The sequence below is a fragment of the Zea mays genome, chromosome 3 (genome assembly GCF_902167145.1).
Source record: "Zea mays cultivar B73 chromosome 3, Zm-B73-REFERENCE-NAM-5.0, whole genome shotgun sequence".
Taxonomy (NCBI): domain Eukaryota; kingdom Viridiplantae; phylum Streptophyta; class Magnoliopsida; order Poales; family Poaceae; genus Zea; species Zea mays.
Window position 1 is genome coordinate 194,410,701 of NC_050098.1, and position 16,368 is coordinate 194,427,068.

Genomic DNA, 16,368 nt, shown 5'->3' on the forward strand with positions numbered 1-16,368 from the left:
AAGGGATACAGGTTCTCTACAACTTCTCACGCCTCTACTGCTGACGGGAGGGAAGGGTGTGGATCTGGTGATCCGTGGTAACGTAGTTCTCAACATTTTTAACAGCGCGCACCGTATTCTTCTTGCTCCTCGCTTCCTGGTCTTCCAGATGCCCAAAGCCGCAAGCAGCAGCTCCGCAGCAGAAATGCCCTGGCTCTCGCTGGAGACTCTGTAGTTCGCACTTCCCATGCACAAAGGCATGAACGCCCTAAGCCGAAAGCTGCGTAAACGTAGAGCGACACCAGTCACTGGTGTCGTGTTCATTTTAGCCGCAGTTTCCTTTCAAACTTGTTCGCCGCACTAGTTCGCGCTCGTATAGCGATAAACCATATCAGTACATCAACAAGACAGTATAGCACAGTACATGACATTAACACTACTTTGCGCTTCCGTTGGTAGGAGGGACTTCTTTCAAGGCACCAGTATCTATTTTCTACACTCCTTTCAAGAACACGGACCTTCCCTAACACGGCAACGAATTTAGGGCCACAGACATAGCCCACAAGACATCGGTTAGTGTGGTCGAATGATTTCATTGCTTATTGATTAAAGTATTTCTACACAGGACAGGCGTGATTACAACGGGGCACTGAGCGAACAATTTCATTACGGAAGCAAAGCAGGTCAGTGGGCCGTCAGGCATCAACTGAGATACCCACTGCTGCAGAAATTCATCTCGCGGGTCGCTGCCTGCTCCAGGCCTCCAGCTGAAGGAAGCCCCCACCAGCAAGAATGTGACCGGCTGACCACGCTATATCTTCTGCTTCAGTGCTTGACGCAGCTGGACCTTACTGCCGTCAATCCTTGCCTCCAGAACCTTGGACCTCAAGCTCTGCTTCTGCACTCCTCGGGGCCAGTCGATGCATCCTTTTATAGCTCGAACGATGTCCGGGTTTAGCAGGTCCGGCCTCCACTGCCCTGTGATGTGCGGACTGTCACACACTTCGCTATTCTTCAGGTCAGCAGATTCGGTGACGTTTGACATCCTGGCGTTTGATGACCTACCGTTGAGTGTATTGGATCCCATCTTCTTTTGGTCAACGGCGTTTGATGATCTCCATAGTCCGGCGAATGATCTTTTGTTCCGAGACCTGCCTGCTGCTGTTGAACAAACTTCACTGATCTCACTGTGTGCCTGATCATTGTCACAGTTTTCATCCCAGTCGGTTCCACTCGCCGAAGCATCGTTTTCTCCACAGAAGCCATTTACAGACGGTTCACTTCCGCCCGGTGAATTACAAGACCCATTCTCCTCAACTTGGCTTACAGTTTCCCAACCACTATCATCTTCTGCTGCCTCATTTCGGGTGCGAGGTTCATTGCAATATCTGTTTGGTTGATTCTCCAAGAACGTGTCCGTTTCAGGACTGGCTGTGTGGGCTCTTGAGCCGCGACCCTTGGGTCTATTTCCGTTACATTGCATAATCACCTTCTCAGCAGTATCTTCTCGTTGCTTGAGTTCTTCAAATACAGCAAAAATGTCTTCTGAAGAAGGAGGAGCCTTGTACGAAAACTCCTTGATACCATTTATCCTAGAAGAGCAGATTGCTTCTTTGAGCCTCTCTGCTTCCCTTACCGTTCCTTTTTCCATATTACAGCCTGATTGGAATTGAAGGAAATCCTCGAGTTCATTCTGAAGCTTGCTCAGCTGAGAATACTTATTCTCAAGTGCCAGTTTTGCGTCAACAAGCTTCATTTGTACCCTCTCTTCACGCCAAACCTCAGCCATCTGGAGCATCTTCTTCTCTTCCTCCAATTCATCTCTGATCTTCATCGATTCACTTCTCATAGCCTCCACCTCAGCTTTGTCTTCTGTGATCTCCTTCGCTAATTCATCACAAACCTCTTCCATGAGCACCCGTGCCTTCCTCTCCTTCTCATAATCTTGCAAATAACGCTTTGCAGCAAACTTCATCTCAGATAGATCATTGAGCAGTTTGGAGTTCATCATTTCTGCTCGCTGTCGCTGTTTTCTCTCCCGATTCAGTTCTTCCTTAATTGCATCTAAGATGTGGTGAAACTTATCATGTTCCTTGCTCTTCAAAGAAGCCTTTTCCTCTGCAATATTCTTTGCCAGGTGATCAAGCTGCTTCTTTGTAGATCGACACTCTGCTTCAAGCTCATGAATCCGGTCCTGGGCCACCATAAGCTCCTCCCTCAGTGAATAGATTTCTCCACCAGCATCCCTCTGATTGTGTTCAATGTAATCATAATCTGCACCATGGGAAGCTTTCATGAATTGACGGTTCCACTTTGTTGCCATTTCTGTTTCTATTTGACGCACTGCAGAATCAGCTTCCATCTATTTGCAGGAAACATATTGTATCAGATCAGGTAGGACCTCGCAATAAAGATTCTACGATGACTGTTCCTTCAGAACACACTTTAGTTATGAAAGTAGTGTACCTCATGTGGGACATTGTTAACAGTCCTATCCCCTGTCCTGCCCTGGATAACTGCTTTATAGTGCTGACAATGGTCGGGCGTGTGTGGACACTTTGAATTGGGCTGCAGTTTCCAATGCATGAATTGTTAGCTGAACAGTGACATCAAGAAAAAAAGGAAAGATGTACTTATTATGGCAATGCATGTGAAATGAGGTAATATGACATAGAGAAGTAGATCAGCTGAAGCATTGCTTCCTAGTTAATATTTATGCCGTCATTAAACCTTTCTTTAGCAAGGGAGACTACCTTCATGAAACAATTAGAATGGAAATTGACAAGGGCCATCTAGGGACCACCAGGCCACAATACCTATACACCTATACTCAAACAAGAACACAAGTCTACAAGAGTTCTTATATTATGTCATGGAATGAAATATCTCATCATCTCGGGCAAAATGGTGAACAGGTCTAGAAGTCAAATCAATAACCTAGAACAGACCTAGTGCTGGCGTCTCTCACATGAGTGGGGTATGGGGAAGAAATAAGAGAGGCAAGCTGTCAAATCAATAACCTGAACAAAAAAATAGACAAAATGGAGCAAACTGAAAACTGGAATTAACTAGATCTAGCATGGGACAAAATAGCACAGCATTGTCGTTTTAATAACAGAAAATGGACTCGTTATCCTAAAAAGCGCCAGCTAGATATCGACATCTACAAGTGATTCCAATGCGCAGGGTACCCAAGTCTGCAGAGCACAAGATGGGGGGGGGAAAAGCAATATGCAGTTTGGAAAGTTTGCTCAATGTGGATGAGTAGATCTATTAGGATGTTCCATAGCAGTGGTTTCCTAAAAGGTTCCAAGAATCCTCCCTCCAACCATTGGGCTTAGAGATGGCATAGCTCTTTGAATTATGTATAATGTTTCAGCACGACTTGACCTTATAAGCATGAAATCGTTCTTCATGGATGGACAAACATTAGCATTTTTCTCTAAGTATGAGCAAAAACACCAAGTCGCCAACACTGCACACACAATGAAGGTTTCGCCACCATTGGAAAGCTACAATGCTAGTTTAACCGAAGTAGTGAGGTACTTTACTGGTACTCTGGAGTATGCCTAAACAGATCGACATGAGTCTGCAAAACCTATGCAGCTTCGATAAGAGAAGCAGCGCAGGTGTGCCCGGCACAGTCAATCACCAACAGTTCGATACCGACAATTCTCCAAAACTACATGAAATGATGAACTATGTGCCAAAAGTGTCCGTCGTGCCAGCCACCGACACGGCGACAGCTCAGCTACGCTACCAAGGCAGCGCCATCTACAACCCTAGAACAAAACAATCAAGGCACACAAGCACATCACTGGCAGAGATCCCGCGGCAAGCTCACCTGCTGAGCCCTCCGTGGCGCCGTCCCAGGCCCCGGCGGCCGCGGCGGTGGCTGCATTCGCCACAGCGCCGCGGCGATCTCCCTCACCGACAGGGCAGCGCCCGCTCCCGGACGGGAGGTAGAGCGAGCGCCCGCTTCCAGGGGCCACCGAACCGGCGGCGTCTCCGGAGGGGGCTGTGGCAGCTGCATCGGCGGGGCGGACGCGGACCCCCCGCGGACGGCCGCGAGAGAGGGGCTCTGGACGCGGACCCGGCGGGCGCGGCGGCGGGAGGCGGACCCGGGCCGCGGGGGAGTGGCTGCCGGCCGCGGCTCGGGGCTGGCCGGAGGCGGCGGGCGGCTGGCGCGGCGGCGGCTGCCGGGGCGCGCCATGGACGAACGTGGTCAGCTCGGGGAGTGGGAGGGACTGGGATGGGATGGGTAGCCGAGGTGGTGGTCGCGGGGGGCAGTGGCACTTGTCGTGTGCAGCGCGGGTGTGGGGTGGGGTGGGGTGGGGTGGGGGTGAGATCTGGGTATGGGTATCCGACGCCGCGACACTGCGAGTACTGCCTGTGACTAGGGTAGCCAAGATCCGAGGACGCTTCACAACATAGAAAACTCTATTCCTATTCGAGATCTGTACGCAGTTTCCTCTTAACTCATCTCACAGCAAGCAAGTAATCACAAGAGTACGGCACAACCAACGATCACCAGAATTTCCTACCCCGCCCGCCACACACAGACGGTACAGGAAGTTAGCATTATCTCTGGAGCGCGTCGTAATGCATAGTCAAAGAGCCAGCAGTAATCATCAAAGCAACGCCCCGGCTACTGTGTGCCCTGCCCAGCGTAAAACGAAAAGGGTTGCGTCAAAATTGATGGGTCTCGCCTCTCGTCCGTGGACGATGCGCGCAGCTTGCCTGTAAAACAATCCGCCGATTGCAATTTAAAACAGGTGTCATCCCTTTGAGTCGCATCAAACATGATGCTAGCAGTCCTCCTTTCGAACCTCATTGTGGATGTTATAGCAACCACCTGTTCATTTCGTACTTGATCATTTAATTTGTTCTCTGTAGTCATAGCCGTAATAGTTGGGGATATAATCATTTCCCTAATTCTGATCCAATATTTTCGGTAAGGGTAGTCGTCGGTCCTTACTCCCTAGTTACACTAGTGCGTTGTATTGCTGGTAAACGAACTGAATTTCATCTCTCTTTTTTATCCATTTACTATTACGTACCATTTCTATCCTGCTTTAGTTTTTGACTCTCAACGGAGGGAAAGACTCCCACTTGATTTTCAATAATAACGTCATTTTTAAGGGAAACGAGAAAAATATTTACATATTTTATGGCAGACCATGAATTGCAGGCAGCTGCAAGCACACCGCAACAAGTACTTCAATGACAAGAAGGAAAAGAGAGCAAACACAACACGAATAGACTTGACGCGAGAAGAATAACAATAACTGAATTCCTAAAGACCTAATCATCAAACAACATACTCGTCGGCTAGTCTAAACCAATGAAAACCACATCACATGTCGTAGTAACGCTGCGCAGTTGTCTTCCTCCATTGCGCACAACAAGGGGAGGAATCCTTGAAGGGATGATGGACCGCCCAACTAAGAGGGGACTGAGTGAGGGACCACACCAGTTGAAGCTTTCTGATGAACAACCATCTCCCTTGAAGTTGATGATGTGCACCCCATAGACAACATATCGAGGCACCATAAACCGTCATCCAACGCCCTTAAAGGGGAGGAAGCCTCTAAGAAGAGAGTACGAGATCATGGGTCCACCACGCATAAGATTGATGTCACCACCAACATGAGACGGATGACGAAGCAGAGATGTCAATGGTCACGTAACCAAGAGCTACGACCATTACAGTCTGCAAGGCCAAAGCCAACAGAGAAGAACACACATAAGCAACCATCAGGCAAGCAGAGACGATAGTGCGAAAGTAGGACACCTCCTCGTGCACCGGGCACCGCGCTTTCGCCGCACGACTACCACCTTTGCACAGATTTCAGATGACCTCGAGAACCGCCACTAAGACCGCCACAGACGGCAAACATAGGCATCCCGGCTTTGCCTCCAACAAGGTGAATGACATAGAAGCGTATCAAGCCGGGATGGTAGAAGGCCAAGCAAGGCTTTCGCCCATAACCAACGTGGTCGACGCTACACGACCACCCAAACCTTATAGACATGGGGTCAGTGCAGCGGTCTTGGTGGTCGGAGGGCAACAAGTCGACGACAGAGGCCAAGGAAACACTCAATCACAAAGATCTTGCCAAAGGTCAAGGGGAAAAAAGAACCTCGATGGTGAAGATAGGGAACAGAGACAAAAATGGCAATGGAGCACAGGAGACGAAGGCCTGAGACCATTGGGAGACGGTAGCAGAGGATGCAGAGGGGAGAACAAAAGAAGTGGGTGGATATGAGTAGTAGGCCCTTCGTGGCTGCCGGGCCCGAAGAAGAACTCGACCCGGTCGTGGATGGTGCGCTAGCACCAGCGGTCCATAGTCGCCCTGCACCTTCCGCGGTGGGAGACGACGCTTCGAGGACACCACGCGCGGATGGTCCGACACCAACACAGAGGCTCGGTCGTCTGTCGCCACAAGCGGACGTGCGACAGCAGCGTCGACTGAGACGAGGAGAGGTAGGTCACCGAGGCCATCTCTTGATCTGCTCGCGAACCCACAACAACGACGGGAAGGAGCAGAGGGGCGCGTCGCACGCCCATGCACTGCCAGGACGAGGATCGGCAACATCGTCAGCTGACGGCCAAGGGAAGACTAGAAACCGTGGCGACACACCGAATCCACCCACTGGATGGTCGGATCCACTCCAGGGGCGCTTGATCTGTCCATCGACGAGACCCTGGAGACAAGGCGACGAGCAACCAAAGCATGAATAGAAAAGCGAGGTGGATGAGAGAAGGGGCATGAGAGAGTTGAGCTGAGCCCTGTCGCCGCCTTCCTAGCACCGGAACGGGCCTCCCGATCGCATGTTCAGGCGGCGACGAGGTAGTGAAAGGGAGCCGGTGGTGTGTGGGCGGCGCGGTGCGAGGCTCCGCCCAAGTCACCCCTGTGGGACTACACGAGCAACGAGGTAGTGAAAGGGAGTCGTCGGTGTTTGGGCGGCGCGGGGTGGTGTCCTATATTGCTTTTTAAAAATGAATCGGAAACACACATCTTTGTTCGATGGACTATGAGTCTATTTGGTTCGTTGCCTAACTTGGCATAGTTTACCTAACTTTTTTTTAAGTTAGTTCTTCAATTTAGCCAATTAACTTTAGTTAAGTTATATGGTACTTAGCCGAGAACCAGCCCTATAGCTCTCACAACTCCATGGACTTTATGGGTGCCTTTGATTTAGCATTTTGAACCTGCTTCTACTTTGAAAAAACTGATGCCAAAGTGATTCAGTTTTTATGCAACTACTTTAAAAAACAACTTGTATGTGGTACAAATTTAAAAGCTGCTTAGACCTTGCTTTTGTTGCTTAGCCAAGTTCGTTGCAAATAATAAAGTGCTATAGTAGATGAAATAAAAAATAGTTTTAATAAAATTATTAAAATAGAAATGTAAAATTGATTTGTTTGTAAAAATATCATGAACACAAATGTCAAACCGGTTTTTAAATTAGATGTATTGATTGATTAAGAGAAGTAGTTAAACAAAGTTTATATAAACAATCTACAATTTGTTTACAATGAACAACTCAGATCGGTTTGAACCAAACAAATTTCATCTTTTTAAGGCAGCTTTTATACAACTCAGAGCGTTTGGTTGGCTTGACCAGCTCCTTTTTGCAGGCTTGCTCTGGAGACTAGAGACATAAAAAAAGCCCGGTATTAGCCCACGTAGTCTTCTGTAGTATTTTTAACAGGTTGGACCGACTGCCGGCCCTAAAGCAAAGCACAAACCGCGCGCTGCACAAATGGACAGTTCAGGTAAAACCCAAACGCAAGAGCCTATTTGAGGCCTAAAGCGTTTTGCCTGGAGTAGATCCGTTGGGCCATGAGGCTTGTTAGACAGGTCCGGCCCTCGTAAAACATTATACACGTCGCCGTTTCAACCAGAGTGTCTCCGATGCCAACCGGAGCACACGTCGGAAGGTATGATCCGGTGGTGACAGGGAGGATCTCGTTGAGAACTACGTTACCACGGATCACCAGATCCGCTCCCTTCCCTCCCGTCAGCAGATTATGCGAGAGAAGATGTGGAAGACCCGTATCCCTTCCCAGAAACACGATAGAGGAAACACACGAGACATTATGTAGGGTTGGGCCTTTGGCCTCTTTCTCTTCTCTGTATTATGAGAGGGTGTACAGGTTCCTTATATAGAGATGTGAGACCCCTCAGAGGCAAAGTAGGTATTTGCCCACATAACCCTAACTAGGGTTACTTAACACTCCCCCTTGGGTGAATACCGCGACCAACACATGCCTCGTTAAAACTCCAAAAAACCTAGTGAGAAAATGTGGAGAAAGAGTGGTGATACAAATTGCATTTGCACTTTGTTGCCTCGTTAAAAACCTCATGTGAGAAACTTCAAGAAAACTCACCAAGGGAAAAAGAGTACAACAGCTGTCATCGTGACAGATTTCGATCCGTTGGGATCTAGATTCTATCGAATCTTCTACAAGGGCTAACTTTAGAAATGTGCTCCCCCTGATCCTTGCAAAATCATATCAATAAGGCAAAACATATTCTTCTGGAAGTATATGCACATAAAGATTCAACAAACGGATTGCATATCCTTGCAAGGTCTATTTCAGGAACTTTACCTCTACTCACTTCTAGGATATACGAGGTAAGTGCACGTATCAATATAAATAAGCCACTTTGACTGATGGTGTTCGATCGACTGGATCTATATATTTGATAAAAAGTTCCATAAATGTTCACATATTGATCATCAAGCTCACGCCTTCAGGGCATAGAATATGACATTTCTTGTCTCACGGTTGTGATCAATATAAGCATTCGCTCCCCCTGACGATGACATCTGTCAAAGTCATTATCCCTAATTATTCAAGCATATTCTTCAAGATATATGTCTCATTGTTCATCTGGAATAACGAGAATGGGTGAGGTTGAGGTGCTATCATTTTCTATCTTACACCACATTATACATAGTTGTGCAAAGCAAATAACATGTCCTTCAATAGGACTTAGGGGATAATATAGTTGCAATAGTACATATTCTAAATATGACACATCGCTCGAGGCGTTCATCCATTGCAACATCTATGATGGTGTAACAAAAGTCTATCTAAGATCGTAATCCATCAGGGATTTTTCATCGATCAGATATATCGTTATAGTCTGTCATTCTGGCACAATGGGGATATTTTGCCAGTAACACCTAAACCTTATAGGTTTCTGCCATCAGGGCTTTAGAGGATACCGTAATTCCACATCTAGTGGAAATTACCATGAGTAAAACTCATGGAATGCACATGTGCTTATTCGGTGAACTTCAAGTCCTTTGGTACCTCATCTTATTCCTTTTCGGGTCTGTACGGGTCTTTATCCCTTTATAGGGATTATCAAACTTTGGTGTTCAACACAGACTTTGTTTCTTCTAGATAGGTTCCATCTGGGAACGATAGTCTCAACTACGAGATATTCTCCCTACATAGGAGAGCGATCATTCATCAGGAATGTATTATTCGGTATGAGATTTATATGTTGCATATTTATAATTCAAATATATGAGTCCTCCTAGGATCTCATGGCGGATCTTCAGAATCCCATTAACTGCATATTTTAATTCATGCCATTTGCCAGATATATTACATAGCGGAACAGTGGTTATTCAACACATATGTGCGATGAGTCTCTCATAAGACCACTTGAACCATCGCATTCACCACACATTATTTCAATAGTGCCCATAAATGTCCGAACTTCAAGCTCGTGACTTTCATTTTGCGATTATTGGTTCAGCCTCGATTGCATTTATCAATGACCCGATAAGAGAGCTTCAAGCACTCGTGCCTAGGACTTTGTTTTGGATCCATTTGCAATCTAGAGAGGCAAGATAGATGTCGACACATTTGTCTCCCACATATAATAATGATCTTCGTCATTTCCCAAAGACGAAAGATTCATTGTTCCGTATTCCTAGCACAATGATATTGCGCGCATTGCTAGGAACTTCATCATCAAGATGAACCTCTTCGTGAGGCAAATTACCAGCAGGGCGAGTTCATCGGAGGAGAGTTATTACAGACCACGTGAATCTGCAATCATAACATATGCTTCGACTAAGGCTAATGGATCATATTCGCAGGCGTCCCCGAGAATAGATCAAATGCCAATAAGTCAAATGTGGATATGATATTAATCCCGGGTATATTCACATCTACATCAGGTAGAAGCATTCAAACCAATATGGTTAATCCTCAACGATTTCTGGCAAACTCCATATACACAGGAGTACACACTGAACGACAGGTTCAGTTTGGATTTTGTGCGTTTAATAGAATATTGAGGCATTACATTATATGGGCATTCCTCCCCCTAATGCCGAGATGTTCTAAAAGCATACAGATAAAATCCCCAACCATAATCATCCAGTTGTGGGCAATGTATGCTATTGTGGTGATTTATTTGGGAAATTTTACGCACATTACAGATAGGATTTTTATGCAGTGAGCTTTGAACTTAGATTAATGTAGTGGCATGAATACTGCATATTTGTCCTTCAAAATGAAGGGTTAGTCTCAACATCCAGCGAGACACGCAACAACAAGTTGCTTCATGGTTACAATTCTGCTAACTTATTGTTATTACTACCAAATACATAGTCAATCATTAAGATTTAGACTGATATACGCAACACTATTTTATCCATAAGGGTCCTTCAGGGGCTCATGCATATCATTCGTCGTTTGGAGCCATTAGTTGACTTCAGATCAACAAGTAAAATGACCATCAGGGCCTAACGCTCACAAAGACATTCACTGGTTGCATTGTGCTTTTAAGCACATAGGAAAAATGTGTGTGTTTATATTGGTAGTGAAGTGCATGGCATCAGGCCAATGCTGCCAAGCAAAGATTTTTATATGCAGAGATGTATAGTCCAGCTCATTTTTATCACTGCCCATGGTTTACCCAATTACTCATACTACTCTGAAATTGGGTATCGATTTATGCAACATTTCTAGGTATAATAATTTTGAGAGAGAACTTATAACAATAATTAATTATTTGTGGTGTTGCCAACAGGGCAAACATTTCTCCTCATATTATATACCAAATTGTTCTATATAGCATTATTTCGATCTCTTCATTATTCAGCAAAAAGAGAAGCTTTGGAATAGAACAGACAAGGCCAATAATTCAATTTATCTGGGAAATATCACCATATAACTAGCTTTTGATGAAGCAAATGATGATAACTGCTTGGCAAGAACGAAACAATACTGGTATCCGCCTAGGATCCATCTTCAACAATAGATATTACTGCTCTCATACGAAGAAATCATCAGTAGTAGAGAGGATACAACAGGACTCTACAAGATCTTCATATTTGTATCACAAATTATCATCACTAGTAGTCTAGTGGTCAAGACATATGACTCTTCTGGCTTCGAGGACCAATGACATATTAATGCCTAATTTAGCTTCAAGCTCTGTGCTGATGTGGGATTTCATGGCTATTTTCTACTCTTCTTACTTCTGGTAGATCATATATAGATTACGGTAAGCATTTCAAAGGTGGAATCCAATGTAGTTCTGCTACATAAACTCCAGGTACATGTCCATTCAGGACTGACCGTTACCATTTGACTTATAATGTATACCATACTTGTCAAGCGACTGTCTCGAGTCAATTCAATGACTATGAGTATTTACAATTCTGAAAGATGTATGCAACACAAGCATAAAGGTCCTAGACAGGACGAGCAAAGTGGTTCGACGGGAACACACAATTGTTTTCACACCAACATAGTGAAATTTTTCTCAGAATAACCTCCCGGTATACTTGCAACTTCGTGTTGCTAGCGTCTACATGTTCTTTTATCTCATAGTTTGCTTCAGGTCATTCAGCAACAAAGAGAGCAATGTGGTAACATCTGGTTGAGCAATGTATGACTGAGATTTCTAGTCATAAATTATTTGGTAAGCTCTTTTTGCTTACTAATAGAGTCCCAATTTGTGATGTCTTATATGCCAAAAAGGCTTTCATGCATTATATTATATATCTTCGGGTTACTTCGGGTAAAACTTTATGCATGAGGAAAGAGGAGAGAATTATCTTATCTGTGTTTCATTTATTATTTCAATTTAATTTCCCAGATTTTCAAGCACTATACAACTTGATATAGTTGTTATGGCCACTTGGCAATATAAATAAATATATGATGCCACACAACACAAGCAAATAAAATATAGAGCTAAACAAAATTGTTTACGAAGGTTGCACATAATGTGACTTTAGGGGCTTGAACGACACACCACAATCCATGCGAGTACAAACTCTAGCGTTCTGGCGTCAACGTGTGTGCGGCCATCAGTGCTACGATAACACAACAAGCCTTAGTAATAAGCGCAACAGGCACAATTATGGCTCTATAATCGGGGTGCACGATAAGTCCACGCAACGTGCACAACAGGCGCAATTGTGGCTCAATGATCACGGCAGACAAACAGTGCCTACAGGGCATGCGAAAAATACGCGACTCAATGATGGCGGTTCGACTCAACGGGAGCTGTCCAAATAAACGAGAGTGCTACATAGTAATCACATGATGCAGCCAAGTTCGCACGACACAAATACTGCATCGTATTGCCAGAGCGCACTCAATATTCAGCTAATGTCATAACGTAGTCGATTAACAACGCAGCCTGATCGACGTGTCCGAGTACCCACTATACAATTTAATCGCTCGACGTGAGTTTAAAAGCTCAACATAATATAAATATTTAGAGCGATTTAAATATGCACAATATAGAGTTTACATGCATTTTAATATTTTTCTGCTAAATATCTACCACGAGAAATAAAAGCAGAAAAATAAACACCAAAATTAATGCATGAGCATAACACATCAGGTGTAAAAGACAATTTCCTTGTGTTTAAACATGCATTTTTTTTCATTTACTGCATGAAATAATTAATTAAATAAAAACAGCTAACATGCTTTATTCTATTCTCTAGAGCGGTATGCAGATGCAACCCGTAGCATGCACTCTAGACAAAAAAAAAGATAAACAACGCAGGGAACCAAGAATACGTGCAACTCCACAAAATCCTGGTATGAACCATGCATGCGAGGCTGCTGGCCATCAGACGTTGCATGCGATGTGCGCTGTATTTGACCGTGTAGCCAGGAAGCAGGATCTTGACTTTGACCATCGCTCGGCCACTGCGTGTGGACTCGACCGCTCATCCGCCGAGAACTCCGCCAGCCCCAAGCTCGGCGCTGGTCTGTAAGGGCATGGGCCGTGTAGAGCCGGGAGCATGGGCTGACGACTGGCCGCGTCTATACACGACAACTCACCACCGAGGCTACTGGCTGCGACCCGTGAGGGAACGTGGTAGGCGTCCTCGCTTGGCGTGATTCGTGTTGCACGGTGCAAGGGCCACCGATCGGAGGAGGCTATGGAGCGATGCAACCGATAGAACCACGCGACGCCATGCTCAGCGACGACAACAGGCGTGCAGAGTGCTGGAGCCCGCCAGCGGGGCGGTACGGGTGACACGATTTTTTCTTTGATCATCAATATATTGGATCTGCTTAATAATGCATACCGCTTGACCGTGTAGAGGAAGAATCGAAGCCTGTCGCGTAGGACAGTTCGGCTAGGCTGAGGGACCTGCCGACTTGACGAAGAGTCGATGCAGATCTGATCTCGCAGCAACGTCGAGGTAGAGCGTGCTGATAACGTGTTGAGAACTACGTTACAACGGATCACCAGATCCGCTCCCTTCCCTCCCGTCAGCAGATTAGGCGCGAGAAGATGTGGAAGACTCGTATCCCTTCCCAGAAACACGATAGAGGAAACACACGAGACATTATGTAGGGTTGGGCCTTTGGCCTCTTTCTCTTCTCTGTATTATGAGGGGGTGTACAGGTTCCTTATATAGAGATGTGAGACCCCTCAGGAGCAAAATAGGTATTTGCCCACATAACCCTAACTAGGGTTACTTAACAGATCTGACCAAGCAAGGCCAAGGCAACGAGAGATTCCACTGCCGCCACGTCGTTCACACAAGCAAAGATGAGTCGGTATTCCGTTATCATCACATTTCTTTCCTCCATCTTGAAACGATTGCAAAGATTGATGGGCCAATTCTAGGCTGGCTTTTGCTTCTCCAATAAAAAAAATTAAGCTGACTTGCACGCGACGCGAGGCCATGACCAAGCATGCACATGCCCTCAGGGACCCTGGCAAGTGGCAACTACTGCCCTCCGAGGAATTATGAGCTTCTCATGTGACTATGTGAGGGTGGAGTGGCGACCGCTTCCTTTTTTTCTCCCTGCTGGTGAAAGCTGTCGAATTGGCGATCATGGTCCCGCCCCGTGTTTATCGTGGATTAAGGTGTGATGCATTTTTTTAATAGAGGCGACAAATCCAGTAATAGTATGCAAATATCATATTTCTGTGACATCTTCACGAAATCTGGATTCATCAAAACGACACATTTAAAACTACTGCAGTCAGCGTCATGCGGGTGGTCTCGGGGTCAAAAAAATCGAGACTAAAAGCACCTGTCTACTCCTAAAGATGTCGCATAGGTTATACACTTCGATGATTTTCTAGTGGTGGTGAGCAACTTGGGTCCCTCACACTTGCATGGCAAACTTAAGGGAGCTGCTTCCTCTCTACCAGGCCATCACGACGTCGCAACACCGCCTTCTAACTTGATGCCTGGTATGGCAGTGTTGATCTTGCCAGTCTCCACCAAACCATCTTTGTCCAGGCCGTGGATGACTCTGTCACTGTAGTCGATCTCCTTGAGAGGGATCTGACTGCTTCCTTGAATGGTCAGCTGCCCTCCTACGCATTTGTGGAGCTAGCCTCTCTCAAGAATGCTCTTGGTGCGGTTCAGCTCAACGCCTTCCCGGATGAACGTCATTTCTTCGTTGTTGATTCCACCAGACGCCTCCATACCAAAGATATATACTATTGGCTATCACTAGGGCTTCATGAAGACTCACTCATCCCTGGCTTTGTCTGGAATAGCAGTGCCCCCTCTCCGGATCAAGGGCCTGTTTGGTTTACTACCTAACTTGCCACATTTTGGCTAACTTTTCTGCCTAAGGTTAGTTCTTCAATTCGGACGACTAACCTTAGGCAAAGTGTGGCACAGTTAGCCGCGAACCAAACAGGCCCCAAATTTGTCCTATGGCTGGCCTCGAGAGATAAGCTCCAGACTCGGGCGAATCTGCTGAGGAAAGGCATCGTTTTTTATGACACCTATCAGATATGCTCCTCCAGGCTGGAAATGGCGTCACACATCCTCCTGCACTACTTCCCTGTTCAAGATTTCTGGTACACTGTGGGCATCCAGATCAACGAGGACCTCAATTGCTTCAACCTGCACCGCCTTCCTCAACCACGCAACCTCCTCCTACCCGGCTTCCTCACCTTCGATGTGCTCTGTTGTTGGCACTTGTGAAAGAGGCGCAACAACTACATCTTCAGATAAGAGTGCCCCCTTATTATAACTCTTTGTGCGTGTATCGCAGAAGCCCGCCTGTGTGCTTCTACTTTGAAATCTTCTAAATTCACCGAGGCTCTCGTTTGGCATGGATGTCTCTTTCCTGTCCTTTTATGCTTGTAATCTCTTTGCCTTTTTAAATTGTGTTCCTGGCTTTAAAAGCTTAAATATATCACGTGGGGGTTTTGCCCCCGGAGAGAAAAATACTAGATTGGTCATTTTTTATGAAGCTTTCTAAGGCGTGTAAATATGTTCCGCACCTCTCATGAAGTTAAATAAAAACTAGTCGGTTGTCCGTGCGTTGCGACGGCTTACAACAATACCCATGTGGCCATGTAAACTATTCATAAAAAAATTCAAGATTTTTTATTGATTGTCTTCGCTCTCTGTATAATATTTTTTTTGATTTCGCTAACTAATGTTATTGTTTACTCCATGCAATATATCTTGGTACAACACGGCCAATAAAGTGAGCGATTAGAAACACAACGGCTGACTGAACGAACAGAGATTATAAAATGACATAATTCCACCATACAGAGACCAAATAAGAGAAAGTTTGTGAGCTTAAGTTTCTAAAATAAGTCACATGAACTCAAACTTATAAAAAAGATAGATCAAAATATGAAGTGATTGCTAAAGTCAGGCATCAATAAAAACTGGATGCGCTTCATATAAATTATGCTACTACTTTATAGCAATTACTAACGTTTAAAACCAACAAACCTTTTTGTCGGGGACCATAATTAGGGGTACCCTCAAGACTCCTAATCTCAGCTGGTAACCCCCATCAGCACAAAGCTGCAAAGGCCTGATGGGTGCGATTAAGTTAAGGCTCGGTCCACTCAAGGGACACGATCTTGCCTCGCCCGAGCC

The 16,368-nt window shown here is 45.5% G+C and overlaps 1 protein-coding gene across 1 annotated transcript; it reads right to left on the bottom strand.

Annotated features, from left to right (window-relative positions):
• Window positions 1-552: 552 nt before the first annotated feature.
• On the bottom strand, window positions 553-4,301 carry LOC103652451 (uncharacterized). Its single transcript, XM_020550998.3, has 3 exons — window positions 3,824-4,301; window positions 2,446-2,547; window positions 553-2,341 (listed from the first exon to the last, which is right to left on the bottom strand). Exons 1-3 carry the CDS (start codon window positions 4,190-4,192, stop codon window positions 791-793), a joined length of 2,022 nt encoding a protein of 673 aa, XP_020406587.1. The 5' UTR covers window positions 4,193-4,301; the 3' UTR covers window positions 553-790.
• Window positions 4,302-16,368: the final 12,067 nt, after the last annotated feature.

What these genes read in the sequence shown, in the direction of transcription:
- LOC103652451 (XM_020550998.3), bottom strand. Translation starts at nt 4,192, where the DNA reads ATGGCGCGCCCCGGCAGCCGCCGCCGCGCCAGCCGCCCGCCGCCTCCG. An exon ending in CGCCACGGAGGGCTCAGCAG is followed by an intron (nt 2,548 to 3,823) that starts GTGAGCTTGCCG and finishes TGGAAACTGCAG; the next exon opens with CCCAATTCAAAGTGTCCACA. An exon ending in TTAACAATGTCCCACATGAG is followed by an intron (nt 2,342 to 2,445) that starts GTACACTACTTT and finishes TCCTGCAAATAG; the next exon opens with ATGGAAGCTGATTCTGCAGT.